Source organism: Acomys minous (genome assembly GCF_964271855.1).
Source record: "Acomys minous genome assembly, chromosome: 15".
NCBI classification, from domain to species: domain Eukaryota; kingdom Metazoa; phylum Chordata; class Mammalia; order Rodentia; family Muridae; genus Acomys; species Acomys minous.
In genome coordinates this window covers 74,712,120-74,739,886 of record NC_140497.1, presented here as the reverse complement: position 1 = coordinate 74,739,886, position 27,767 = coordinate 74,712,120, and the positions used below count along the sequence as shown (strand labels likewise).

Here is a 27,767-nt window from a genome sequence, read left to right as displayed (position 1 = left end):
TCAGCATAAAGCCCACGCCACAGTGTTTCATGCCTTTGTCTGTTAGACACACCCTGGCATTTGGCACACCAGTGTCATTACTCAGTACTTAGGAAAACTTAAACAGCATTTTTGTACAATTCCTATATTATAGATGAGATGAATAGGTAAACACAATTATCAAAAAGTATGCTGGGGGTATAAGATGCCATAATATGCCAAGTGAAAAAACCCATGACCACCTCTCTTTTCCCTGAGTTATAGCTGGCAGGGAGGGAAAAGACTGTTTTTCAAACCAAACTTTTCAGAAAAAGTCCTTTGGTTTTTCTTCTTTTAAAGAACTGGTCGAAACTGGGTTAGTGTACTTGACAGAAAGACACCAAGCAGAACAAGGGAAGTGCCTGTCCTCATCTGTCCCTGAGTTAAGATGCCACAGTCTGAGACTGTAGTCAATGAGGACAGATCTTAATGGTGGGGACCCTAGTTCATGTGTGACAAACAAGAAAATGGTTCTTAACGGCCCAGGGCCCAGTGATGTGTAGGGAGAAATGGATGAGAGACGCCAACTTGGAAAAGCCAAGGCTTGGCAGGAAACGATGGCTGTCCACAAAGGTTGGAAGATGATAAAGTGAAAACAGCTTGGGGTTTGGTTCAAAGGATGAAAGGACTGGCATTTTAGAAGAGCAGGTTATTACAAAGGAGAACGTTGCTGCAACCCAGCATCGTCTGAGAATGAAGCCGGATGCTTCTAGACGTTTGCTGGGAATCAAAGCCAGCTTTCTTGGAAGAGCAGCAAGAGTTCTTAGCTTCCGAGCCATGTCTCCGGCACCACTGATTTATTTATTTGTTTGCTTTGGTTTTGGTTTATCGAAACAGGGTTTCTCTATGTAGCCTTGGCTGTCCTAAACTCGTTTTGTAGACCAGGCTGGCCTTGAATTCACATAGATCTGCCTTCCTTTGCCACCCTGCCCGCTGATTTTTTTTTTTTAAAGATATTTATTTAGTTCATAGTTTGGGGAGCTGTAAGCATAAGATCAGGTGGCTTCAGAGGAAGCACGAAGAGCTGCGTCCCATCATGGCTGATGGCATCATGGTCCAGACAAGAGGGAGAGATTACAAGGAAACAGAGGACACCAGAAAATGTAGAGATGGGGCTGGTCTTTCAAGTCTGTAACCAGTCACCTCCCCGGGGCCCCAAGAAAACTAACTTGTTTTCAAGGGCACATGGCTAGTGACCCATCCACCTTCCATAAGGCTCCATCTCTCAAAGGTCCCAACACCACCCAATCCCATCCCACTGAGGAGGACCATGTCTCCAAATAAACTCATGAGGGATTTGCCATATTCAACCCTATCAGGGAACAAGCTATTATATTGTTAGCCCTGGGTAGATTGTGTCAGGAATGAGTTGAACTGAAGAATGCCAGGTTGGTGATTAGAGAACAGAGGGGTTCTTTTTGTGTGTGTGGTTTTGTTGTTTATTTGTTTGCTTTGTTTTTTTCTGAGACAGGGTTTCTCCGTGTAGCATTGGCTGTCCTGTAGACCAGGCCAGGGGGAATCTCTTGGTTTGGAAGAGATCCATACTTGATGTGAAAAGTGGCAAGAACACAAGAAGCGCATGTCGTATTTCAGGAAGAATAAGTTGACGCAACAGAGCTCGATATAATGAAATAATGCAAAGCTTTGTGGTTTTAGGGATTGAGCAGTGTGGGGCTGCATGCCTTTATGCAGTCTCTCTTAGCACATGGCTAAGGATGGGGCTCATTCAAATGAAGCCTTGTCCTAAGCCAGGGTAGCTTGCTTAGGTGACGATGACAACAACAACAACAACAACAACAACAACAACAACAACCTCCCAAAGTTCCCTTATGACTGTTTTTACCAAGGCTCAGCTATTTCAGGCTCTTTGGAGACTGTTGTGTGGGTTTTGCTGGGTACGGATAGATGCAGCCTTTCTGTGGCCATCCTATTGCCCAGTTAGAATGCAAACAACACATGGACCAGGGACCACCATTCACTGCTCTCCGCAGCAATTGACTGATTGATGCTAACTGAGGGTCAGGGGGCGGTCCTCTGGGGATGCAGATGGACAGTGGGTCAAACCCCAGGCTTGTGGTTTGAGATGGGAGCTACAGAAAGCAGCAGCAGCAGCAAGGGTGGCTCGGACAAAACCTCCCCTCGCACATGTTCAGCTGCTAGTATTTGTGAAGTGTGCCATACAGAGAACCAATCGAGTTTTATTGACTTGTGCTCTACAATTGACCTCCGTACGTTGCTATGGAAACCAATGCATTTTAAACAGTTTAAGGAAGAGACTTGTATAAGCAATAGAGGCAGTGTGCTTCTAAATACACAGGCTCTCTAGAGTCAGAGAAGCAGGGGCAAATTCGGGCTTTCTAATTCCTAGTTCTGCCGCCCCAAACGAGTAGGTTACTTAGCTTCTCTGGGCCTCAGTTTTTCCATCTGTAAGATGGGGCTAGGAATACTTGCTGACTAACCGAGTAAGTACTAGATAAACCCTAAGCTTCTATTATTTACGCAGAAACCAAAAACCTGGTCCCACTGAAGCCGGCTTCTCCTTGAGTCATATCTAAGACACAAAAGGAAACAAGAGTAGCATTGAGGTAAGAATCTGGGTCACACCAGATCTATTGCTCTGATGATCAGTAAAGAGCAGGGATCTAGACAAGGCACCAGTCACAGTGAACATAAGACAAAGCTGTGTATGGCATCATGGAAGGAGGTCTTAAGAGTTCAACCAAAGCATCTGGTACAGAATGACGTCATCATCCTTGGGAAAGGGTTACCACAATATAAATGCTGAGAAGACACCGAGCTCTACCAAAGAGAAGAGCCTGAAAATTTTCTACTTCAAAACAGACAATGACTTGGGGGCCCTGGGATTGAATGGGACACAGATTCTTTCTACCCATTATGTCTGCAAATTTTTAATTTTACACTGAGTATTACTCTTTTTCCTTTTCTTAAATCAATGTTTAAAAGACAAAAAAAGAAAAAAAGATTTGGAGCTAGGGAAATGGGTCAGCTGGTAAAGACTTGAGCTCAGATCCCCAGCACCCATGTAAAAAACCTGGCTGTGTTGGCACACACCTATAATGTTAGTTCTGGGGAGGCAGAGATAGGAGGATCCTTAGGGCTCAGCTCAGCTAAATCAGTGAGCTGCAGGTTAAGTAAAAGATCTTGGAGCGATTGAGGAAGGTCCCTGATGTGGGCTTCTGTTCACAAGCACGCGCACACACACACACACACACACACACACACACACACACACAGCCTTCTCACCCCCACCCTCACCCCCCACATACAGCACACAGATATAGTCAAAGGAAAAGAGTATTACCCTGTTAGATTTTAAATTCCAGTGAGTGCTGAGCTCCTTAACTTGAGGAGGCAATTAATAACGATGACAGATAGGCTGGGTATGGAAATGCCTCTCTGATCTCCTTCCTAAGTGGCGATAACACACATCACATTTAGAATCGCTTTCATCATATCATAAATCTTCCCACAAACCTATTTAAGCGAGTATTTGTGGCCGAGACTTGGACCCGCACAGCCTTACATCCTGTTTAAATCCAGCTCTACATCTTAGGGGACTTCTCTGATCCAGGGCAATTGACTATATCTCTCTGTGCCCCAGTTGATTTATCTGTCAAATGGGAGTGATGGGAGGACTTCAAAGGGAAGCCATGAGGATGACTCGAGATGCTACATGTAAAATGCTTAGAACAGTGACTGCCAAATAATGAACACTGAGTAAGTGCTTAGCTGTGGTGATTTCCCGTCTCGTTGGGAGAGAAAATTCTAGATACAAATGGTACCTTAATCACAACCTCCCCAGCTGGGAAACTCATCACATGGGGCATAGAATGTTGCCCCGCATTCCTTCCAGGCTGGTGGTCTCTGGCACAGCATGCTCCAACCCATCTCTCCTGGCACACCGATAGACTCACTTCTTTTGAACTTTCCTTTTATCTCTTTATGGCTCGATTGAAACAGCTTCAATGGCTTCCTTCTGCCAAGAGTTACATCTCTAACATCTTTGTCTGTCTGCACTCTGGCCACGTTTCCTACACAAGATGAGTACTGGAGGCGCGGGACTCTGCTAGAGCCGTGTGCTCTACTCGATGTCCCCCAAGTTCCATGAGCGCATCCCCAACTCTGAGATGCTGTCTCCAGCAACTGGCCAGGTACCCTTCATTCCATCCCCCTCAGAACACTGTTCTCGGGAAGGCTGACCACCCAGATCCACTTTGTAGGAAATCATCTCTGCTTTGGATTCCTGCAGCATCTCATACCTTAGGCCTGGCTCTCATTTGACACTCAGCCATAATCGGCATCCTTGCTCAGTGTGTGTGTGTGTGTGTGTGTGTGTGTGTGTGTATGTGTGTATAAAACCACTGGTAAGTCAAGCTGAGGATGCATTGCAGTGGTAGAGTCTTTGCCTAGCATGTCTAAGGCCCTGGGTTTGATTCCCAGGCCTAGTGTTAATAATAAGAAGGCACCGGGGAAATAGGGCAGAGGGACAGTTCTTTTTTTTTTTTTTTTTTTTTTAAATAATGTATACATTACTCTGGCATCAGATCCCATTATAGATGGTTGTGGGCCACCATGTGGTTGCCAGGAATTGAACTCAGGACCTTTGGAAGAGCAGTCAGTGCCCTTAACCTCTGAACCATCTCTCCAGGCCCCTGGAGGGACAGTTCTTGTACAGAGAATTCAGGGCCCTAAGTTTACCCCTAGCACCACAAAGATAAGAAATGGTAGAAAGTAAGCCAGATGTGGTGGCTCATGCACAGACTCAGCATGTTTGTGACTGGCAGAGGTAGGAGCATCACTAAGTGTTTAAGGCCAGTCTGGTCTAGATAGCAAGTTCTAGGCCAGTCAGTGCTTCAAGGCAAGACCTTGTCTAAAAAAAATAAAAGGTTTAAAAAAAAAAATAACACACTAGAAGAGTGAGTGAGAGTAAGAATAATGAATAATTGCTAGGCCAGGTTGGCCATATGTGCTCTGTTAGAGACACGCAAGGCATACTGGTGGCCCAGAGACAGAAACAATTACAAAGAAATTACAAAGAAATGGACCAACATTGCAAGCACAAACGGCTAGACTCACCTTCCCTCTCCTAGGCAAATTCACCCTGACTCTGGCTGATCAAAAACGCAGAACTGGATCTGAAGTATGTTGAGATCCTGTCCTACTTAAGCTCTCAAAATGACCGGCTCTGACCGGTTTTTCCTTCCCCCCAGCACTGGCCTCTCCCGGGAGTATATTTCCACCTTCCTTTCTACCTAGTTTACCTCTCTCTGCCTATTTGTTTAAAATGTGGACCAACTGGTCAGGTACAGTAATCCAATTCTGCATTTGGTTGGAGGCCAATACATTGAGAGCATTCAATAAGTAATGGTGTCCGGTGTGCCTTTCCTAGAGTCCAGCTGCTTGCTGCCTGAGACGAGGCTGGGATCTCAGGAGGCAAGCCTAAGAGACAAGGGATGAAGGGTGGAAAAGCAATGGAGTGAGTGAGCGGAGGCAGATTCGTTCCGACTGCCTGGCCCAGAAATTATACACCTGCTGTTGGTCTGCTTGGGCAAAGCCGGAGACATGCAAATGCTTCTCCCATGAGTTGGCGAGGGTGTGCCTTCTTCCTGACAGATTTTCTCTGATTCTATCTGGGTAAAAGTGCATGGGAGCTTCCTCCCTATGGGCACACGGGCCCACCCGTGTTCACTTGCCATCATTAAGGGAATTCTTCTTCGTGTGAGTGGCTAGTCCTGGGAGGAGCAAGGCAGGTGGCTTCTGGGTTGTAGGAGCTGCCCCAAGGGAGGAAGAGCAGGGAGAACCTCTTTAAGGCAAACTCCCATGGACAATGAGCACTCGTGGGAACCTAAGCCTGCCCAGTCTATCCATTCTACTGTGCAGCACCCAATGAGGACCTAAAGATGAGTGTCACGGGACCTAGCTCATGGGAGAGACTCAATAGAGATTTATTCAGCCGGTGTCTTAAATTCAGGGTATAGCTTTCATTGATAACCTTCTCTCATGCAGGTTATTATCTATGTTATCTAACATGGTGAAGGAGACATTATGGCCTCAATAAGAAGCATATTCCAATGTATTCCTCCGCTGCTGGATGTAGAGCCCCTAACTTCTTTCTCCTTCGTCTCTCTCACCCATCCACCACATACATGGAACCCTCTGGTTTGACCGGCTTACTTCTCCAGGCCTCTGAACGGTAACTGGAGCAACACTGGGCAGTTGTGAGCTAGCCTGTGCTCAGCCCTTCTATGCTGCATTTTCTCAGGCAGGAACAGGTTGGCCAAAAGTCTGGGGCACTGGCTCCATTTCCAGCTGATTGCTGGCTTTGGGGTGGGGGGTGGGGATGGGGGTGTGTGGGGGCCAGGGGGCGGGGACATGGATGTCTGGCGTATCACCTGTTCTCTGTAGGATGGCCATGGTGCTGACCGGCCCAGACACGGAGCAAAGGCGAGTGAGCGCACAGCTAGAACGGTACACCCAAGAACAATGCAACGCTACCAGGAGCAATCTGAATTTTTACGGTCCTTCCAGAAGCCTCACAGTTTCTGGCTTCTCTGCCTCTGTGGTTTTGGCACTTTGCTTTTAGAGGTCTGAACAATGAGCGTGACTAGTCTCCTCAGACACAGATTCAATTGAGAACGGGGCTGGCACAAGCGGGAACTCTGGCTGCAGCTGGTGGCCAGTCGGACACAGCCAGCAAGCAAGTGGAGATCACCTGGTAGGCACTTCTGAGGTTGGGGTTTCTGGAAGTGTCACTCAGAGTTGATTCAGCTAAGCTGTAAGTGTGAAAAGAATTCCACTGCCAAACAAGAAATGAATCCTCATGCTTAAAAGTGCACAATCTTTTTAGATTACAGCCACGAGAAAAACCATGCGCACACACCAAAGTGGCAGTGAAATACTTTCCCCCCATCGGAGTATGTAAAACAAATTCTTTGAGCATCAACTGTAGGACTCTTACTAGAATAAAATTCCCCTTTATGGGGTCAGTTCACAAAGGTGTGAGCAGTGTAACACAAGAGAGAGAGGCTAGACCCCAAATCAAACGAGATCACCATCAGAATGAGAAACAGTGACGTCAGTTCCTAAAATGCATAGCCAAAAATCAGTGATCTTCAAACACGAGAAAGGACAAGCAGACATTGTTTCTTTCAAAGCAGAAACTTCCAGAAACAAGACTCCTTTAGAGAAAAGACCCTCACACCTAACATTAGCCCAGAGATGACAAGAAGATACATACGGTCAGTTTTATACTGTGTGCCAAGCCAAGACTTTCTATTTGCCCCACAGAGGACGCAGGGAGGTGAGAGTTGGCAGGGCCCTCACAAGGATACTGGCTAAACAGGAAACCAGCCCCACAAAGCCCTCACTTACAACTTCTGTTGCTTTCTTGAGCGTTGGGTCCCAAACCTGGGAAGCACAAGTGCCAGGCAGCCCTTGCTCCTCACCATGTCTGGAACGCTGCCGCTGCAATCTCGGTATGAAAGCACATCCAGGGGAAAAGAGGAAGAGCTGCTTACTCACCGCACACTCAGAGCTGGCACCGGTTATAAAAACAACACAACTCCCCCGGGGAGGCGCACCTCCCTGCCAGCCACCTTGCCTCATCACCAATTTGCAGCAATAGAGCTGGCTGGCTGGGATGAGAGGAAATAGCCAACAGGCAGACAACAGGCAAGAGACCCCCCCGAGCTTGCCTCAGAGAGTCATTTCGGCTTGGACACCACCGGGACCTGTCTCCTGTAGAGAAGTGAGTTGCGGCAGCTTATCAGGTACTCAGTAAAGTGCTACCCATAGACTACCCACTGGTGGTGGCTTAGACTGTTCCTCTGGAAAAAACAGCCAGCCACCTGGGGTGGTGTGTGTTTTGTGTGTGTGTGTGTGTGTGTGTGTGTGTGTGTGCGCGCGCCAGCCACAGGAGGGAGTAGTTAAGATTGTTTCTGGGACTCACCCCCCACCCCCACCCCACTATGATCAGACAACTCAAGGACCCTGCTTTCCAAATGCACATGGATAATGTGATTCTCTCTTCCCTCCACATTTTTAAACATTTAAAAAAAACTTTACTATTGTTGCTGCTGCTCCTGTTGTGTTTGATGTAACGCATGTGCCATAGTCATGCATGTAGAGGTCAGAGGGCAACTTTCAGGACTAACTTCTCTCCTCCCATTGCAATAGACAAGGATTGAACTCAGGTCATCAGATTTGCACAGTATAAGTGTTTTTTTACCCCCCACAGTCACTTTACTGGGCCCATTTAACCCATTTAACTTTTTTTTTTTTTTTTTTTTTTTTTTTTTTTTTTTGGTTTTTTGAGACAGGGTCTCTCTGTGTAGCCTTGGCTGTCCTGGACTTACTTTGTAGACCAGGCTGGCCTCGAACTCACAGCGATTCGCCTGCCTCTGCCTCCCAAGTGCTGGGATTAAAGGTGTATGCTACCACCGCCCGGCCCCATTTAACATCTTTTGCAAATATAAGCATAAAATACCAAACACGTTCCTTTGAGTATTTTCATATATGTCGTGTCATTTTAAAAACTGAGCTGCACAGAAGCAGAGATCCAATGTGTTCCATTTGTCTCTGCTAACAGGCTGGGCTGAGATAACCTCCTCTGTCAGGCATCCTCGTCGGTATCCCAGTGGCTCCACCTTACCACGCACCCCCCCCCCCAATTCCATGAAGGAAGGGTGGTGGTGTCTACTCCCCTAAGCCATCCAGATGCTATTCATGGCAGAGACTAATAGTCACTAAATGCTGCTAGAGCTGACCTCATGACCTGGGAGGGAAAGATATTCTCAGGAGAGGCTGTGAGCCCAGACTCTCGCCTCCTCCCTTTCAGGCTTTGGTTCCTAATACTTAAGGCTTAATGCCAGGGTGTTTCCCCGGTACAGTCCACTGAGCCAGCCAGGCTGATGATAGCCCCGAAACTTCCAAAGCTTGCCTTCCTCCTTAAAGCAGACACAATTTTTCACTCTCTGTAGATTTTGGTTTTTTCTTCCCTTCTGAGAAGACTGGCCCTAAATTTGTTAAGTGGCAAAGGATGACCTTGAACTTTGATCTCTCCTGCTTCCATGGGCCGGGTGCCGAGATGACAGACATGTGGCACCATGCTCAGTTCCTGTGGTCCTGGGATTCAGACCCAGGGACTCGTGGTGTCAGGCAAGCCTTCTGCCAAGTGAGCTACATCCCCAGTTCACATCTGTAGACTTTTCTAACTTGGTGGTTTGTTTCTCCATTAGCAAGTCTGTCACTGCCAAGTGGAACCAGAGGCTGTGAGGTGCCTCCCAGTTTCTAGGGATCCCAAGCATAATCCTTCTAAACAACAACAACAACAACAACAAAAACTGTAAAGGAGGCTAGGGATGTGGTGTAGGGGCAGAGTGCTTGCTTGCATGTATGAAGCTCTGTATCTGGGAGTCAGAATTTCAAAGATATTTTAAATTAAAATATTTTGTTAAATAATCATAGCGGGGGAGGGGGCTGGAGAGATGACTGGGGGCCTCCTGCTGGCCTGGAGGAGTCTAGGTCTGGCTCACAGCACCCACATCCTGCAGCTTGCAATGGTAATGTAACTCCAGCTTCAGAGGAGCCAATGCCCTCTTGTGGCAATCAGTAGGCACTGCACACACATGGCATAAACCCACACGTATGCATAAATAAAATAAAAAGAAATCTTTAGGCAAGAAATATCCACAAAAGTTTTGTTCATTATTATCCAGTCAATAGAGGGCTTAAGATTCTGAAAGAGAAAAGGTGGGAGGTGGGGGAGGACAATAATTGGGGGTAAGAGATGGCTCAGTGGTTAGGAACACTAGTTGTGCTTGTACAGGATGGGTTTGGTTCCCAGCATCCACATGGCAGCTTACAACTGTCTATAAATTCAGGTCCAAGGGACCTGATCCTCTTCTGGCCTCCATAGGCACTAGGTACCCTATTGTACATAGACATATAAGCAGGCAATATTTACACACACACACACACACACACACACACACACACACACACCACACAAAACAAATCTTTAAGAAAATAATAATAATTGTAAAAGAAAGAGCTCACATAAAGAGCCATGTGGGTGTGTCAGCCCACCTGAAATCCCAGCACTCCAAAGGTGTAGGATTCCTGGGCAAGCTGGCCAGCTAGACCCGCCCAATCCATAAATTCTGGGTTCAGTGGAAGACTGCCTCAGCAAGTAAAGTAGAGAGCATTTGAGGAAGACTCCCAAGGTCGGTCTCTGGCCTCTGGGCAAGGGTCTCACACACACACTCACACACACACACACACACACACACACACACACACACACACACAAACATGCATACTTGTACACTGTACATACATACACAAATATGCATGCATGCATGCATGCATACATATAAAAACCTTAAAGTAGCCGGGCATGGCGGCGCATGCCTTTAATCCCAGCACTCGGGAGGCAGAGGCAGGCGGATCACTGTGAGTTCGAGGCCAGCCTGGTCTACAAAGTGAGTCCAGGATGGCCAAGGCTACACAGAGAAACCCTGTCTCAAAAAAACAAAACAACAACAACAACAAAACAAACAAACAACAAAACCAAAAAAAATCTTAAAGTATATTTTATAGAACTATCTTTAAGAACGAATGCAAAGTTCGTCACTCTTAGGTAAGTATAGGCAAATGCTGGGGTAAAGAAAAAGCAATTTCAGGGCTGAAGTCCTTAGCTATATTTTCTGTAGCAGGGATTGTGCAGAATATCTATTAAACAACCATTTTGTCATTAAAGTAGCCTCTCTCTCTCTCTCTCTCTCTCTCTCTCTCTCTCTCTCTCTCTCTCTCCATCCCCCCTCTTGTTCATACTTGTGGTATTTGTTAAACCAGCATTATCTTGGTGTTGTGAAGTCTGATAAAGGTTTCAAAATAGCTGGGGAGTTTTTTTGTTTGTTTTTTTGAGACAAGGTTTCTCTGTGTAGCCTTGGCTGTCCTGGACTCCCTTTGTAGACCTGGCTGGCCTCGAACTCACAGAGATCCACCTGCCTCTGCCTCCCGAGTGCTGGGATTAAAGGCATGCGCCACCATGCCCGGCATTTTTTTTTAAATAGCTGTTTTTAAATAATCTTTCTTTAAATATTTATCACAGACCTTTTCAAACCAAGTGCTGTGAAGCATCGTGGGATGTTACACTCCCTGTAGGAGAACACCAACTTCCGGTGAAGTGGAAGAGCTGAACCACACACTGCTCACTCACAGACCTGCTCAGGTCAAAGGGTTCAGATATGAAAGCGGGTTCTCAGACACCATCTCACAGGACTGGATTTGATAGCATAAAAGTCCATATGCCAGGCAGTGGTGGTACATGCCTTTAATCCCAGCACTTGGGAGGCAGAGGCAGGTGGATCATTGCAAGTTTGAGGCCAAACTAGTCTACAAAGTGAGTTTAGGACAACCAGGTCTATTATACAGAGAAACCCTGTCTTGGAAGAGAGAGAGAGAGAGAGAGAGAGAGAGAGAGAGAGAGAGAGAGAGATGGGGGTTGGAGAGATGTCTCAGTAGTTAAGAACATTGGCTGTTCTTTTTTTTTTTTTTTTTTTTTTTTGGTTTTTTAAGACAGGGTTTCTCTGTATAGCCTTGGCTGTCCTGGACTCACTTTGTAGACCAGGCTGGCTTTGAACTCACAGCAATCCGCCCATCTCTGCCTCCTGAGTGCTGGGATTAAAGGCGTGAGCTGCCACGCCCGCCTACATTGGCTGTTCTTCCAAGGGAAACTCCCAGCACCCACATGGCGGCTCACACCTGTCTGCGACTCCAGTTCCAGAGAATTTGACACCCTCACACAGGCAAAACACCAAAGCAAGTGAGAGAGAGAGAGAGAGAGAGAGAGAGAGAGAGAGAGAGAGAGAATGAATGAGAATGAATTAATTGGGACACCAGAAAGAGAACTTTCTGAAGACACCACACCGGGGCACATGTCTACATGTGCATACGAGGTTGCTTATAAGGCTAAGGGTAGGCATCGCACATGCCAGAAGCTCAGGGCTGATCAGAGACACAAAGCAAAGAGCGGAGACCTGGAGTTCTGCTGTGCATTCTGTTCCTATGGCAGAGAAGCCAGTGAGTGCCCCTCAGCACCTATGTTTATTTAAGGAAATGAGACCATAGAGGGAAAAGGCCTTTGGAGGGTCCCAGGGATGGCTCTAGGGAGGCTCCAGGGGCAGTGCCAAAACCAACAGGATTCTCACCTTCAGGTAGGACGTGAGGACAGTGAAAGAGGCAGGGTCTTTCCTAAGGTCCAATGCATTTCCAAAATTCCAGGATTAGGATGCTAGGTCTGTGTCTAGGCCACGCTCTGTTAGTCAATATTTTCAGAAGAGATTAGCTTTTCCTGGGAACAGCTCCTGCCCACTTCCTCAGATGAAATCAAAAGCCGTAGGTTCCCCAGAAGGGGTTCCACTTTCTCTCTCTAGTGGGAAGGTCTTAGGTCCCCAACTAGGGCAGAGCAACAGCAAGCCTTGAGCGTGGTCAGCGAATGGCCACTCCCACGAAAAGACCGTGGCAGTACAGCCAAGATGGCAGAGGTGGGTCCTCGGCTGGCTCTATCTAGCCTGACCACTCCAAGCCTACGGAAACGCAGACTTCCAGGGGATCTTAAGCTTAGAATGCCAGCTCAGTAAGAATGGCCAGGATTTTTGCTTGTTTGTCTTAGCACCCCCACCCCCCACCCCACTGTATTTTTAGCATAAGAACAATCCTGGACAAAGATGGTGGGCATTAAAGAAATCTTTGTAGGCTAAACACACGAATGCCATTCCTAGAATTAGTGGCTGCCCAAGGCCACCCTCAGAAAATATACAAAATTATCACAAAAAGGGAAGAGTTTACCAACCTACAATCTAGCCTTTACTTTAAGCACATGTGCCTGTCTCATGCTTCTACAATCCCCCAGCCCCACATCATATAAAATCCTCCCTGTTCTTACTATGTAATAGATAATTATTTTTTTTCTTAATGAGGAAATAAAGTTACCCTTTGAAGAAGTTACCGCTCACCTACATGAAATCTGTTTGGAGATTGTCCCTGACTATTAGGAATTCCGGGGTGCTTTCTCTTTTGCAACACTGCAGATGGAGAACGTAGAATTTGATAAATTATAAACTTAATGAGGCTTCTAGCTCCTCTAGCCCGTCATTAGCCGCCAGGAAATGATCGCTGTTACTTAATTATAAGATGAAACAGCCATTGAGAAACGCTGAAAGTGATCTGATTGGCCCGTGCTCTGAGGACTAAGTCCACAGGCATGCCTCTACGTACCAATTAAAGCTGCGTCACCCACAGCAAAATGCTGCATGTCCTTGGCTCGGAGCTATGTTGTCATTTTCAGATTAGAACAACAGAAAACAATTCTAGTCTAGGGCACTTCCCAAGCACCAATGACTGAGCTTTTCTAACTTCCATGGTGAGGTTCCCTGGGACCAGCCTCATTCCCCCCCATGAAATGCTCTTTATTGCGCTTTGGCCTCGCCCAACACGAGAGACAGACTAAAAGCCATCCAATCAAGTGCTGGTTTTCATGGCTGACTGTAGGAAAACACCAAAAAATAAAAAATAAAAAAACTTTCCAGAGAGCAAGTGAATATAAAATAAATATACATGGGGGCTGGAGAGATGGCTCAGCAGTTAAGAGCACTGTCTGCTCTTCCAGAGGTCCTGAGTTCAATTCCCAGCACCCACGTGCTGGCTCACAACCATCTCTAATGAGATCTGATGCCCTCTTCTGGTCTGCAGGTGTATGTGCGGATAGGGTACTCATATACACAAAATTAAAATGTGTGTGTGTGTGTGTGTGTGTGTGTGTGTGTGTGTGTGTGCGCTTTTAATTTTGACTTTGCAGGGCAGTTCATTAGCAGGCAGGAAGTAGGTAATCGAGTTCTAAGTAGCCTACAGTATTTGGTCAGTGTAGGTTCTATTGGCATACAAGGTTTTTTTTTTTTTTTAAGACCTCCGACTTTGCAGAATCAAATTTCCAACTGCACCTCAGGGTGTTCTGAGCCTAGGCTGACTTTATCAAATGTTGCCTGCCTTTCTTTTCTGGATCCCCCTTTCCACTTGACTGTAGTTGATACCATGGCCTGGAGCTCACAGGCTGGCTGGGTTCTAATCCCAAAGCTGTCATTCATACGTGGTGTGTGAGGGTCAGTGAGAGTACAGGAGAGGCGCTTGTGCCCAAGCCTGAAAACCTGAGTTCCATACCTGAATCCTACCAAGTGGCAGGAAAGAACACATTCAATACATATCTCCGGCACCTGTACACTCACTCGAACACATATCACATGCACAAAATAAATAAAATAAGACTGAAAGTTAAGCTTGGCACGTGACATTTGCATAAGAAAAGAGAGAAAATTGATGTGGTTTTGTTGTTATTGCTGTTGCTGTTGTTTTTTTTTTTTTTCTGAGACAGAGTTTCTCTGTGTAGCCGTGGCTGTCCTGGAACTCGCTCTCCAGACCAGGCTGGCTTCTGCCTCCCACAGGCTGGGGCTAAAGGCATGTGGCACCACCGCCAAGTGGAAATTAACATTTTTATAGAGATTCCACCCCTAACTTTAGTACAAGGTGTGTCACAAGATTTTAATTCCAAATGGATCACCTGGACTGTAGAAGGCAGTGACCTTATCAGGAAAAGATAGGACAAACCCTCCCCTCCCAGCCCCACCCCATCCTACCCTCCCCCCTCCCCAAGGAAAAGTGGAGACTGAACAGGTGAATTCCAAGAGATCTAGAATGTGAGGCCCTTTACTGCCTCTTGTTCTACTTACTGGGTGGAGGTTCAGGGAACAACTCCAAAAAAATCCCCGTGAAAAAAATGCTTAAGGTGGCACGGCTAAACTTCCAGGTGGCTGCAAGGAAATCTAAGCTTCAGAACCAATGTGCACCAGTCTGAACTGACCACCTTAAAAGCCTGTGACTAAGTCCTTCTAACAATGCAGCTCCATTACCAAGCACTTCAGAGGCCAGGGAAGCAAAGGCCTGCAGACTGCATGCACTTGCCTCCTTGTTAGCTCTGTTCTCTTCACCTCCCGCCCTTCCCAGTCACTGCCACCTTGCCAAGGTCAATGGTTTGTGTTCACCTCAGCAGCACTGTCATGGATGACCAGGCTTTTCTTTTGGAAATGGTCTTTGCTTGACTTCCAGGATGCTCCAATCCTCCTGAGCTTCCTCTCTCTCCCAACTCATTGCTTTGTTGAAGTTGGCCCCGCCCCCCTGACTCCAGGCTGTGCAGCCCTGGGCTCTATCTTGTTTTCTCTGTCCCTGGCTTAAGCCTTTCCTCAGATGAGCATCGCCAGTCTTCGGACCTTAAATACTACCTACAGATGCGTATGACTCTCAATTTCATCTCAGTCTTATCTCTTGCTCTACACTCTAAAATACAACCACCCACACAACCATCTGATCGGTACATCAAACAGATGATACCTAAATAAGACCGCCCATTCTGTACTGAGCTAGCTCATGGGCTCCCTCCCTAACCTCCCCACCACACCTTCCTAAACCAGCCTATTCCAGTTTTCCTTACCTTGACTCCTGGGTCCGTTATCATCCAGACTCTCCAGATTACGGCCCAGGGTCCCTGGTCCTCTTTCCCTTAATCCCGGTATCCAGGTCATCTGCTCAGCTGCGATCTTATCAGCCGAGATCTCATTAGCAGCCATCTCCACTGCTCCACCTGAAGGCACGCACACTCATCTCCCTGAAATGTGATGGCTTCCTAACTGCCTTTCCTCCGGGCTTCCCCTCTTAGCCCCTCCTATAGCCTAGTTCCCCCCAAAGAGATCCCAGGGTTATTCACTGAAATAGATTTGGTAATATCAGTGTCGGCCTTTTGCTTCAAACCCTCACACACAGAAGGACTCTCTGCATGGTACGGCCACGTACTTCCTGATCACGAGGCTTTAGCTATCCTGGCTTCCGCTGTCATGAACGAAAGTCCCACATCTCCATGTGGCTGGCTCTTTTCATTATTGAAGCTTCAATTCATTGTCTTCCTCTACCCTACCACTAAAGCGTCCTGCCCTACCTGAAGCTGTCTTCTGCATTTGTTTATTTGCTTACGAGTCTGTGCCTCCATGAGCATGTAAGTGCCTTATCTTACTTGCCACTCCATTCCCCATGGCTACCATGCAGTGGCTAGTCCACCAAGACCTGTTAAAGGATTAATTACCTGGGAGAGTAATTGCAATTTGCAAATTATACATAATGGCCCATTGGAACCCAACAGTTTAGCCAACTAATTCACCTATAGCTGAGGAAGTGTTGGAGTCAGGGAGAAACTAGAGCAGTAGACTCTCCAGTTTGCAACATTCTCCTGAAACCCTTGTCCCTTTTCTCAGAATACAAATAGAGAATGCAACGCTGGGTAGAATCCCTGCCCATGTGCTATCTATTAGTATGTCTTTGAGACTTGAGTATTCCGGGCTGGGTGTGGTGGCGCACGCCTTTAATCCCAGCACTTGGGAGGCAGAGACAGGTGGGTCGCTGTGAGTTTGAGGCCACCCTGGTCTACAAAGCGAGTCCAGGACAGTCAAGGTTACATAGAAAGACCCTGACTCAAAAAAAAAAAAAATAGAGAAAAAAAGAGAGAAAGAAAATCATAATTCTGGACCTGGAGGGATAAGTATATGTATATGTGTGTATGTATGTATGTGTATGTGTTTGTATGTATGTATGTATGTATATGTATGTGTGTATGTGTATACAGACACATGTACACACACAGGTATATATGTGTATTTACATATATGTGATTTTTAAAAGTTTTGCCTGATGTTCATCTCTGGTATTTCAAAAAGGGTCTACTGAAAGGTCACCACTAAAAACTACCTTCAAACTGATCCTCTAAGGATTCTTTCTGAAGGAGGCATGCCTGTCATCTAAGCTCTAGCTTGATGCAGGGCTGTACAAATGTACCAGTCTGACATACAACAGCTCTGGTCTCCTTATATAAGCTGAAGGTACCCGAGCCTCCAGCAGAAACCATTAAAACTCTAGTAATTCATATCACCACGTGGAGGTTAATTAAGAAATAGTAGGTTCACAAGGGCAAAAACTAGCAACCATATGCCATTATTCCTTTTAATTTAGAAAATTATAAGAATTTATTACTGACCACATCAAAAGTACTTGGCAGGGCCAGTAAGATGGCTCAGCAAGCAAGCACTCGCCTACCATCAAGTCTGAAAACCCAAAAAGTGGGATTCCCAGGGCCTAAGGATGGAAAGAACTGAGTCCTGCAAGGTGTCCCTGACCCATACATGTGTACCCCACCCCGACACACAAATAAATGTAATACAATTTTTATGTGACTATGCCAAGTCTCATCTGGCTTTAATTTCAGCAACCTTCCCAGTGTCCTGTATCATTAAATTCAAAAGGATATGAGGCAGCCCTGAACCACGTGGCAGAGACAGACACTCTACAGAAGTTCAGATGGTGACACATTATCCCACGTTCTTCCTAATTTCTGCTTGGTGTGTAAAGCCTGATTTTAAAAGTACCACAAAAACCAGTCTTCAGGGGGAAAAAAAAAACGTGACAGAGGAGAGTCACATGACAGTCAGTGGTAACTGCCCCTGCTGGGGATTCTCATGCCCCTCACCCACCCTCAGAAACCCCCCTGAACAACAAAACAGGCCTGAGGGCCCTTCTGAAATCACAGAGGCCGGGGCAGGCGTTACACATGCTCCATCTCCCAGGAAACACAGAAACCTTCCAAGAATGAAGAGCCTGGAGCAGAGTGAGCGCCCGGGAGCTCTAATGTACTGTCTCTCCGCAGACAACAGTGCTTCAGTGTCAAAGCCACAAGACCAAGGGCAGGCCCGACTCCAAAAGCAAACCTCCATCAGCGGGCGCAAGGCGCTGATCACAGACAAGTGGCCCCAACGAGGGGACACAAGGGCAGGGGCTAGACTGCCAGACCGAGGGCAGGGCATGCCCACGGTCACTTCTCATTCTGGTATTTTAACTGAGATATAAAGAGGGACATGTGACGGTTTTATGATCATTTTCTTCACGTGTTTTAAATCCTGGGCAAACCCTTTCACAGCTGATCTTAGAAGATGGAGGACATGACGGTCAACTCTTAAAAATATAAATTTCTCTCTACCACCAATAGATGTTTTGAAAAACTGATTAGAAAATTTGAAGTTAGCTAAATTTAGGACGGACACCGGTTTTCCTGGAAACTTTACCTAACTTTTCATACAACGCTTTAGAAAGAACATACAGGTGCCTCAGCGCTCATGGGTTGGAAGGCCTCCTTTCAAATCGCGAGTGTCTTTTTAACTCCACGTTTGGGGCTCACACTGCTGGAGAGACACTTCTGTGCAGCGACTCGAGGCTAACCTGGAAAGTGGGTGCCACAACACATCACCATGAAGGAAAAAATGCCCCTTATCACAATTTCCCAGGTAAAGGCGGAGGGGCTTGCTTTGGGCATTTCCCACTGACTAATAACTCCTAAAATATCACCTTCTTAGAGACAAGACATATGTAAAGTTGGGTAAGGAAAACCTAAAAGGCTCTTTCTAACTCCTCAGAGAGCCAGGTCTCTTCTCAGGCAGGGGTTCTAACTGTCTGGTCCGTTCAAGGATTCTAAGCCGGAACTAGAGTGACTTCCTCGGGTTTTCTGGGGTTGGCTAAGAAGCCAGGAAGCAATTTTATAAACTGTGCTGGGGGCCGGGTGTGGTGGCGCACGCCTTTAATCCCAGCACTAGGGAGGCAGAGGCAGGTGGATCGCTGTGAGTTCGAGGCCAGCTTGGACTACAGAGTGAGTCCAGGACAGCCAAGGCTACACAGAGAAACCCTGTCTCAAAAAACAAACAAACAAAAAAACCCAAAAAAACAAAAACAAAAACAAAAAAACAGTGCTGGGCTCTGGCAGACAGACTGGCTCTCTAAGATAACATTTCCAGTTAGACTCTGTACTCTTTGAATTTAGAGGTCACTTATGATCCAAGTACTGTCAGACATTTTTCTTTTCTTTTTTCTTTTTTTCCAGACAAGGTTTCAAGTACACCTGACCTCTGGATTCTCCCAGCATCCGTCAGTCCCTACCTGTTACAGGGCATGGCTGGCATACCCTGCCCTGTTCCTGGAACTTTCCAGCCCAGGGGCGGGACTTCTCTATATAATCCGGGCATTTTGGTTCCCCATCTCTCTGCATTTTCTCTCTCCCAGTGTGGGCATGCTCTTCTATCTTTCTCTTCTCTCTCCTCTCTTCTCGGTCTCTCTCCCGCACGGTGACCTCCCTGGCCTCGGTCCATGAGACCAGTGAACCTGCCCAAGAGCTGCACCCAATAAACCCGCCTTTATGTTTTAATCTGACTTGAATTGGCTCATTTCATCAGCGGAGGAAACCTATTACACGTGACAATTCTTCAGGGGGCTTCCTTGCCTTGCTGTTCGTGGACTTGATATTGCCTGAGATTTTTGGAGGCGGGGGTTGAAGCAAGAATAAATTAAAACAAGTTCCCCCACACCCCCTACCCCCCCTGCCTGCCTCCCCCCTCCCAAACTCAGCTATCTCAAACATAAGCATCATAAATCAAGCCAAAACACAAACTAGGTGCTATATGGGCACTTTGCCCTAAAATAAACAAATACATCACTAAGAGAGCAAACAGAGGGGAGTCAAAAGTCAAAGTCTTGGGCCTAATGCATGCTTTAAGTTTCTTTCAGAGTGCAAACGCCTTGGAGAAACGGACTTTGAGAATCCCAACTTGCTGCTAGGAGTTGTTTTCCTTAAAGAGATAAGATCACCCACACCTCCCTTCCCTTCCCCCCCTTCTCCCCTCCCCTTCCCCTCCCCTTCCTCAGTAGCTTTAGTAGTTAATGGACCTTCTCTGGGCTCTCAAAACCATACACTTGATGTAGGTTTTTTTTAGTAGAATGCTTGAAATTGAGCCAGAAAAAAAAAAATCCTTTGCTGTTTTTAGCTATTACCACCAGCAATTTAAGCAAAGACAGAGAAGGAACAATGATGACCAGGAATATTATTACCTCACAAATATTATTATTTTCCATTTTATCTTCACATCCAATGTTCATATTGGGGTGTTATTTTACCCAATTAATGGAAAAGCATGCCTTCCAGGCCTCTGTCTGTCTGTCTGTCTGTCTGTCTCTCATTCTTCCCCAAACCAAATTATCTGAAAGATAATACATTTTTGTTTAAAAAAAGGTTTCTGGAAAGTGAGAACACTTCTTATGTGCCTATGAGAAGAAATGGAGTTAACGGAAAACCAAACAGAAACTCTGGTAAGAATACTATGGTGAATGGTTAAATATTTACAACATAAGAACCAGTCCATCTGAGAACAGACGTACAAGTGCCTGGCTTCGTTCCCTGTCTCAGGAACCAAGAATGTTCCCTTGCTGAGAGCTGCCATTTTGTTGACATTCAAGTAAAAGATTTGGCTCCAGGGAGATGTGGGAGTGAGCGCATGAAAACACAGCCCGGCAGACCATTATCATAACAGCTCAGTCCATTCCACACAGCCAGGCCTGAAGCCCACTAACACACAAGGGGGCTTAGAAAAGAAAACGCTTTCCCGGCTCAGCTCTGTGTCCCATCTGCCCGGTGGATGCCTTCGACAGAGCCCAATGTCCAAATCATCACATGTCACCAAATAAGAGCTCCAGGTCACCACACAATTCCACAAGCCACCAGGGTATCAAACATCCTTCAGGAGCATTCACAGTTAGTGATAAATACCCTTTTCTGCTGCTGTGTTTTGGTTGGTTGGTTTAGGGCTGGGGATCAAACCAAGGCCTCTACATGTTAAGTACATTTAGTCTCTGAGCCATACCCTTAGATTTCTTCTCTCTCTCTCTCTCTCTCTCTCTCTCTCTCTCTCTCTCTCTCTCTCTCTCTCGTAGTTAACTTATGATGATGATGATGATGATGACGATGATGATGATGATGATGGTTTTTCGAGACAGGATTTCTCTGTGTAGCCTTGGCTGTCCTGGACTCACTTGGTAGACCAGGCTGGCCTCGAACTCACAGCGATCTGCCTACCTTTGCCTCCCAAGTGCTGGGATTAAAGGTGTGAGTCACCATGCCCTGCTGTTAATTTATTTTTATTTGGTGTCTAGCCTGCATGTATGTCAGTGTGAAGGTGACAGGTGCACGGAAGTAGAGTTACAGACAGTTATGAGCAGCCATGTGGGTGCTGGGAATCTGGGTCCTCCGGAAAAGCAGGCAGTACTCTTACCTGCTGAGCCATCTTTCCATGTTTCCTTTTGCTCTCTAAAGCCCACTGTGTCTATCCTGCCTTCTCCATCCCACTCTCACTCAATGTTCCTGTCCCTTTCCCAAAATGATCACATTGTTTGGTTTTGTTTGAGGTTTTTTGGGGGTTTTTTGTTGTTGTTGTTTTGGTTTTTGTTGCTGTTGTTGTTTTTGTTTGTTTTGTTTGTTTGTTTTTTTCAAGACAGGGTTTCCCTGTGTAATAGCCCTGGCTGTCCTGGAACTCTCTTTGTAGAGCAGGCTGGCCTCGAACTCACAGAGATCCACTGGCCTCTGCCTCCCGACTGCTGGGATTAAAGGTGTGCGCCACCACGCCTGCCACTTGTTTGAGTTTTTTGTTTTGTTTGTTTGTTTTGTTTTTCGAGACAAGATTTCTCTGTGTAAACAGAGCCCTGGCTGTCCTAGATGCACTTTGTAGACCAGGGCTGGTCTCGAACTCACAAAGATCTGAGCACCATGCCACAGCAAGTAGCATCATGGTCAGGGCTGGGAAATTCAACAAAGTCAGTCATTTTTCAAGCACAATAGAGAGAGTAGATCATGGAGGTGTAGATCTGCAATGCTGGTCAGGAGGCTGAGGCAGGAGGATCGCAAACTCAAGGCTAACCTGGGTAAGCTAGTGAGACCCTGTTTCAAACAGAGAGCCTGCCTGCCGTTCACGAGGCCCTAAGTCTGATCCCTTTTATCGCAAAAACAAATAATAGAAAACAATGTAGGTCAGAAAGTTAAATTAAGGAGCATTCTCAGTGTCGGTGGAAACAAAGGGCAGTTCTTTAAAAATGACTCTTGTTTAAGAAAGGGTGTCACTAGACAAAGGCTAAAAAAGAGAGCAACTAAATGTGATACTTGGCCTGGGACTCAAATCTGTCTGTACTAGAAGAAAAAAAAAATGTTACAAGAAATATTATTATATAACCCTGACAAAAATCAATTAGGAAAACAGATGAGGCCAAAGCGTCACTTCAGTGTTATTCACTGGTTGTGGGGCCGGAGAAGTTATAAACACTTGCTGCTATTCCAGAGGACCCAAGTTTGATTCTCAGTGCCCTGCTGTCTGTAGCTACAGTTCTAGGGGATCCAAGGACCTCTCCTGACCTCTGTGGGCACCAAGTATGCACGTGGCACACATATATACATGCAGATAAAACCACTCATATACAGAACAATTTCAAATTTAATCCTTTTTACAGTACTAGTTGTTAATTTTGCTGAGGCTGGGAAGGGAAGGAGCTCATCCGGATTGGTAGGAAATACCAAAGGAGGTCACCAATGTCACATATCAGGACAAGAGCTCCTCCTCAGCTCCCACTCACCATTAAATACACTTAACTAAAACCGAACAAACAGACTGCCCTTTGAGATCATGTCACCTCCCCAAAACTCCAAATCCCACAGAATCCGAATGCGAACCGCCTCCATGCTGTAAAGACTGATGCCCTTCCGGTCCTGCAGTCACTGTCCCCCCCCCCCAGGACAGACACTTGCTTCTCCCTGGACCAGCCATCACGATGCCTACATCAGCAGGCTAGGCAGCCATGGCAACTCCTGCTGGCCTCTCCCCTGGGCTCCAGTGACGGGCGGGGGTCTCACTCAATCACTTCTACAGATCTTTGTTGTGAAGCAGCTGCTAAGCAGCAGAATGATTTACTTGCAGCTTCAAGCAGGATCTGTAAACACCGTGACAAATGAAGAGAGTTCCCGAAGCTGCGTCCCTGCCAGAAGGTCCTCCGGGCACACCGCACCCAGCACCCGCTGGCGGCGTAAATCATTCGCTTCACCGCAGAAATGAAACTCCCCAGTGCTCCTATCAGGAGGTTTTCCTGTTGATCCCTGGAGGAGTACAAGTCAGTCAACATTCAACCTAACAGCACAGTGAGCCTTGACAGCTAAGGTCCAAAAGGCTTCCACTGCTCCTTTGGTGGAAGGCGGGACTTACAATAGCTACCAAGTAAGGGGACTTGAGCCCAGGAGTCTAAGACCAGCCTGGGCAACAGAATAAAAGCACCTAGAAAAAAAGGTGGAGGGGAAAATGTGGTGGTGGCATACACCTTTAATCCCAGCACTCAGGAGGCAGAGGGAGGTGGATCTCTTTGAGTCCAAGGCCAGCCTGGTCTACCTAAGAAGTTCAAGGCCAGCCAGAGCTGCACAGTAAGACACTGTTTTAAAAAAGATGGGAGAACGGTGGCGATAAAGATAATAAGTTTTGTAGTAAGATTTGTGATACATGTACCTTACCACAACCAGAAACAGAAGGAACCAACCCCACCCCCATCCCACCTCACCCCACCCCCACAAACAAGGGAAATGACTAGTTCCCCTACCTTCCCTGCAGACGATGTCCTCACAGGGACCCGGGTGTGACCCCGTCTTCCCTTCAAGATACAGTCAGGTTGGAAGGATGACTTCCATCAAAAGCCTAATTTTTCTTCATCTTTTATACCAACCCACTCTGGTGTGTTCTCAGTACCACTCAAGGGCCTTTTACCTAAACAAAGGAGGTACTGAGGAAAAAGTGAACCATTTCTACCTGATGTCACTACGGGACTCCGTTTGATTCGGGTTCACTCTGCCACAATGTTCACGGTGTGTGGGAAATGCTTTCTGTGAGCTTTGCACCTGGGCTCAGATCCTGACAGTATAAAAGGACCAGTTTCCTTGGCGATGAGTAGGCTCAGGGTTTATTACCTTAGATAGCAGAAGATCCCTAATTTCTTTTTCTTTTTTTTGTTTTTGTTTTTTTGGGTTTTTTGTTTGTTTGTTTGTTTGTTTTGTTTTTTTGAGACAGGGTCTCTCTGTGTATCCTTGACTGTCTTGGGACTCACTTTGTAGACCAGGCTGGCCTTGAACTCACAGCAGTCTGCCTGCCTCTGCCTCCCGAGTGCTGAGATTAAAGGCGTGTGCCACCACTGCCTGACTGGATCTCTAATTTCAATTTTCTGACAATTCCAGTCATTCGGGTGAGGGGTGGGGTGACCCCATAAGCCCTGAGCAACCACAAAGGGGGAGGCTGGGTGTAGACACATCTGAGAAAATCACAGAAGAGTCTTCCTTCGGGGGATAGGAATGAGAGGAAGTTGGGGAATTAGATGAAAACTGCCAGAAAACCCTCCAGTGTCTGCTGGGACTCCTCCCTTCTCTCTCTGGTCTTCCCACTTTCTGGGAGTTTTGCTGGTTTTTCATGCTTTGTTTATATATAGCCTGGAAAGCTTTGTATTTAACTTCTTCCAAAGTGCAAGGGTGATGTCACTGCAGGGACTAGTCTCTACACTGGTTGGTTTTTAGGGTACTCGTAACAAGTAACTAAAGCTTACCTGAAATGTCATTATTTGTCAATCTGGGCGCTAAGCCCCCTCCCCGCAAAGGCTTGTAGCTGGGCACAGGGCTCTAAGGAGTGCATGCTTCCTTAGAGGCACAGCCTGTTGAGAACATGCCCTTAATGGGGAGAGTAGGGCCTGGCCTTCTCCTCTTGGTCTTCTTGGTAGACTAGGGCTAAGGTGAACAGCTTCCTTAACCATATGCCTACAGTGCTCATAGGTGAGGCCAGCCAATCATAGGTTACAGCCTCAAAAAGCGGTGACCCAAAATAGTGTTTGCTCATGGGAATTGACTATCCCTGGTGTTTGTTATCCTGACGGAACACTAACACATTATATTATTCATTATTTCTCAATATGGGAGCTTTAGCAATGGTAGCTGCTATAAAATATGAGAGTCCAGAGAGGGGGCTGGAGAGATGGCTCAGTGGTTAAGAGCACTGCCTGCTCTTCCAAAGGACCTGGGTTCAATTCCCAGCACCCACATGGCAGCTCATAACTGTCTGTAACTCTAAGATCTAACACCCCCACACCAATGCACATAAATTAAAATTAAATAAAATATTAAAAAAAAAAGAAAGAAAGAAAATCCAGAGAGAAGCAACTGCTTTTAAGGGCGATTAAGCTCCCCTGAGGAGTATGTTAGCATCTCAGGGAATGAATTAATCCCTGGGTTTCATTAGCGATTTCAAGGATGTTAAGGTCGCAGGAGACAAGTAGCCTCACGTCTTCACGAAGTCGCCGCCAAGTTTTAAGAACTCCTGTATTGTGGGCACCACTTCTGGTTACATCTGGTCTTGCACCAGTATAGTCTTCTGAGCTGAAGGGTGAACTGGGATGCCTCGCCTTAGGAGACAGGCAAGCCAGCAGCTGCAGCTAGAGTGACACTGGCTATGTTGGTGGTGCATTACCTGATATTGCCATATCTACAAGGGGGAAAAAAAAAGCCCACAACCAAACCTCCTTGGATAGCAGGGGCTGGGGAGGGTGGGTGTTTGGGTCATAAAGTACCAGCTAAGTCTCTCCTAAGGGAAGATGAGTGAATTGTTTCAAGTGTTTTCCAAGAAGGAAAATGTATCAATTCTACATCCGGCTAGACACTGGGAGGAGAAAGCTGTGATCCCCAGGGTCCCTCACAAACTCCTGAAGAACCATCAGGATGTGGCCCTCTGGTGAGGCTAAGATAGAAAGAGGCCAGCCATGCTCTACGTAGAGGTCATGGCAGGGGGCATTGGGAAGTAACAGCAAAGAATGTCCCAGAGTGCTCAAGTGGTGGAAACCTAAGGGGGCCATGGCCGCAAGTTCTTATCACTAGAAAGCAACTAGAGAAGAGAAGGGAAGGAGGAGAGAGGAGGGGAGAGGGGGTGGGGGGAGGAGGGGGAAGAGCATGCACCAAGAAGCTTATCCTAAGGAAGAGCAGAGGATCTCCTGGCTGAAGCATGGGCATCTGTTCACAGTGGCACCGTGAGGGACAAAGCTCCAGGAATGACTTCACATGGCCGTCATCATCTCCCCTCCTTTGCTAAACCGATTCCCTAAAATGTTGCCTCCTTTTTACTCCTTCACCTCTGCCACCCTTCTCCAGGAAGGGGGGGGGGGGGAAGAGTGTTCCTGAGAAGAAAAAAACCCAAACATCAAGATTGTTTAAATTCCACTGAAATCAATTCATCATGCAGTGGAGGGGGGAAAAAAAATCCTTCCTACTCTCCAAGTTAAATAATGGCATCAGGACCACAGACTTTAAAAGTGTGTGTGTGCACTCGGGAGGCAAGGCAGGCAGATCAGTGTAAGTTTGCAACCAGCCTGGTCTACAAAGAGAGTACAGGATAGCCAAGGCTACACAGAGAAACCCTGTCTGGAAAAAAAAAAATAAAACAAAACAAACAAACAAAAAGATTTGCCCTCGGAGGCTGGCGAGATGGCCCAGTGGTTAAGAGCACTGCTCTTGCATAGGACGCAGTTTCAGTTCCCAGCATGGCCCCTAACATCAGTCTCTAACCCCAGGTCCAGAGGATCTGACACCCTCTTATGACCTTCTGGGGGCCTTCACCTGTGGTACACACATACATGCAGACAAAACACCCACACTCACAATAAAAATAAATATATCTTCGATAATAATATTATACAGACCTGAAGATGGAGGCGACTGGTAGGCGGCTGCACCATCTGAATATGCTTGACGCTACTGAGTTGCAAACTTTAAAATGATCAATTTACGTTATGTGGCTCTTACTTATTTTTCAAACAGGGAGGGGGATCATTTCCAATTCATTTTTGCTGTTGTTGTTGCTTTTTGTTTGTTTGTTTGCTTTTTCAAGACAGGGTTTCTCTGTGTAGCCTTGGCTGTCCTGGACTCGCTTTGTAGATCAGGCTGGCCTCGAACTTACATCGATCCGTCCGCCTTTGCCTCCCGAGTGCTGGGATTAAAGGCTTGCGCCACCACGCCCGGCCATCTCCAATTCTTGAAGCAAATCCTTTCCACAACTCTCACCCACGCTGGAGAACTAACAGCTTGTGCTTTTAGACCTCTCAACAGTTACCATTTGGACTCAGGCGATAAACTTAGATGATGTCAGCAGCCCGCTTCACCAGCTACCCAAATCTTTGTCCGCACACTCCTCCCTTGTTTATTAATAATGAGGTCCTACACAGAGGACCCCTGACCCAGCTGTGACTCTGGACCTCTGGGGCGACATGGGGGAGATACTATTGAGATGGGGCTTGGAGAGAGGTAACCCATCTGCAGGGAAGCCAGTAGCACAATAAAATGATGCCCCCAGGTAACAGCAAAACAACGGAGGCTCTAAAAGGAGCATCTCACTGGAAAGAACGCGCCGCAAACCAGGAGTTTCTAGGAGGATGGCTATGTGTCTGCCGAATACATAAAAGGAGTAGAGAAAACAAGGAGGTACAATTGCTGAAAAGAGGAGGTTTAGTCTCCAGCGTTCATATGAATATGTAAAATGCGATCCGGTCTATTCCTGTTTTGTTCTGCTGTTTGTTTTGTGGATTTTAGGAGTGTTTGGTTGTTTGGGTTTTAGTGTTGTTGGTTTTGGTGTTAAGTGACGGGAACAAATGTGCTAGAGATCACTAAAAACCGCATTCAGAGTCTATCGTCACCTTTTCGGAAATGC

The 27,767-nt window shown here is 46.6% G+C and overlaps 1 protein-coding gene across 3 annotated transcripts in view; it reads right to left on the bottom strand.

The window, feature by feature from the left end:
* Positions 1–27,767, bottom strand: part of SHROOM3 (shroom family member 3) — a 297,712-nt gene that overhangs the window by 107,847 nt on the left and 162,098 nt on the right. The window contains exon 1 of one of the 3 annotated variants that reach the window (XM_084760168.1): positions 7,411–7,549. The exons of the other annotated variants lie outside the window; for them this stretch is intronic. Coding sequence (XP_084616294.1) covers positions 7,411–7,487 — 77 coding nt within the window. The 5' untranslated portion in view covers positions 7,488–7,549. Of the gene's footprint in view, positions 1–7,410; positions 7,550–27,767 lie in introns of those variants that run through there. 3 annotated transcript variants of the gene reach the window in all.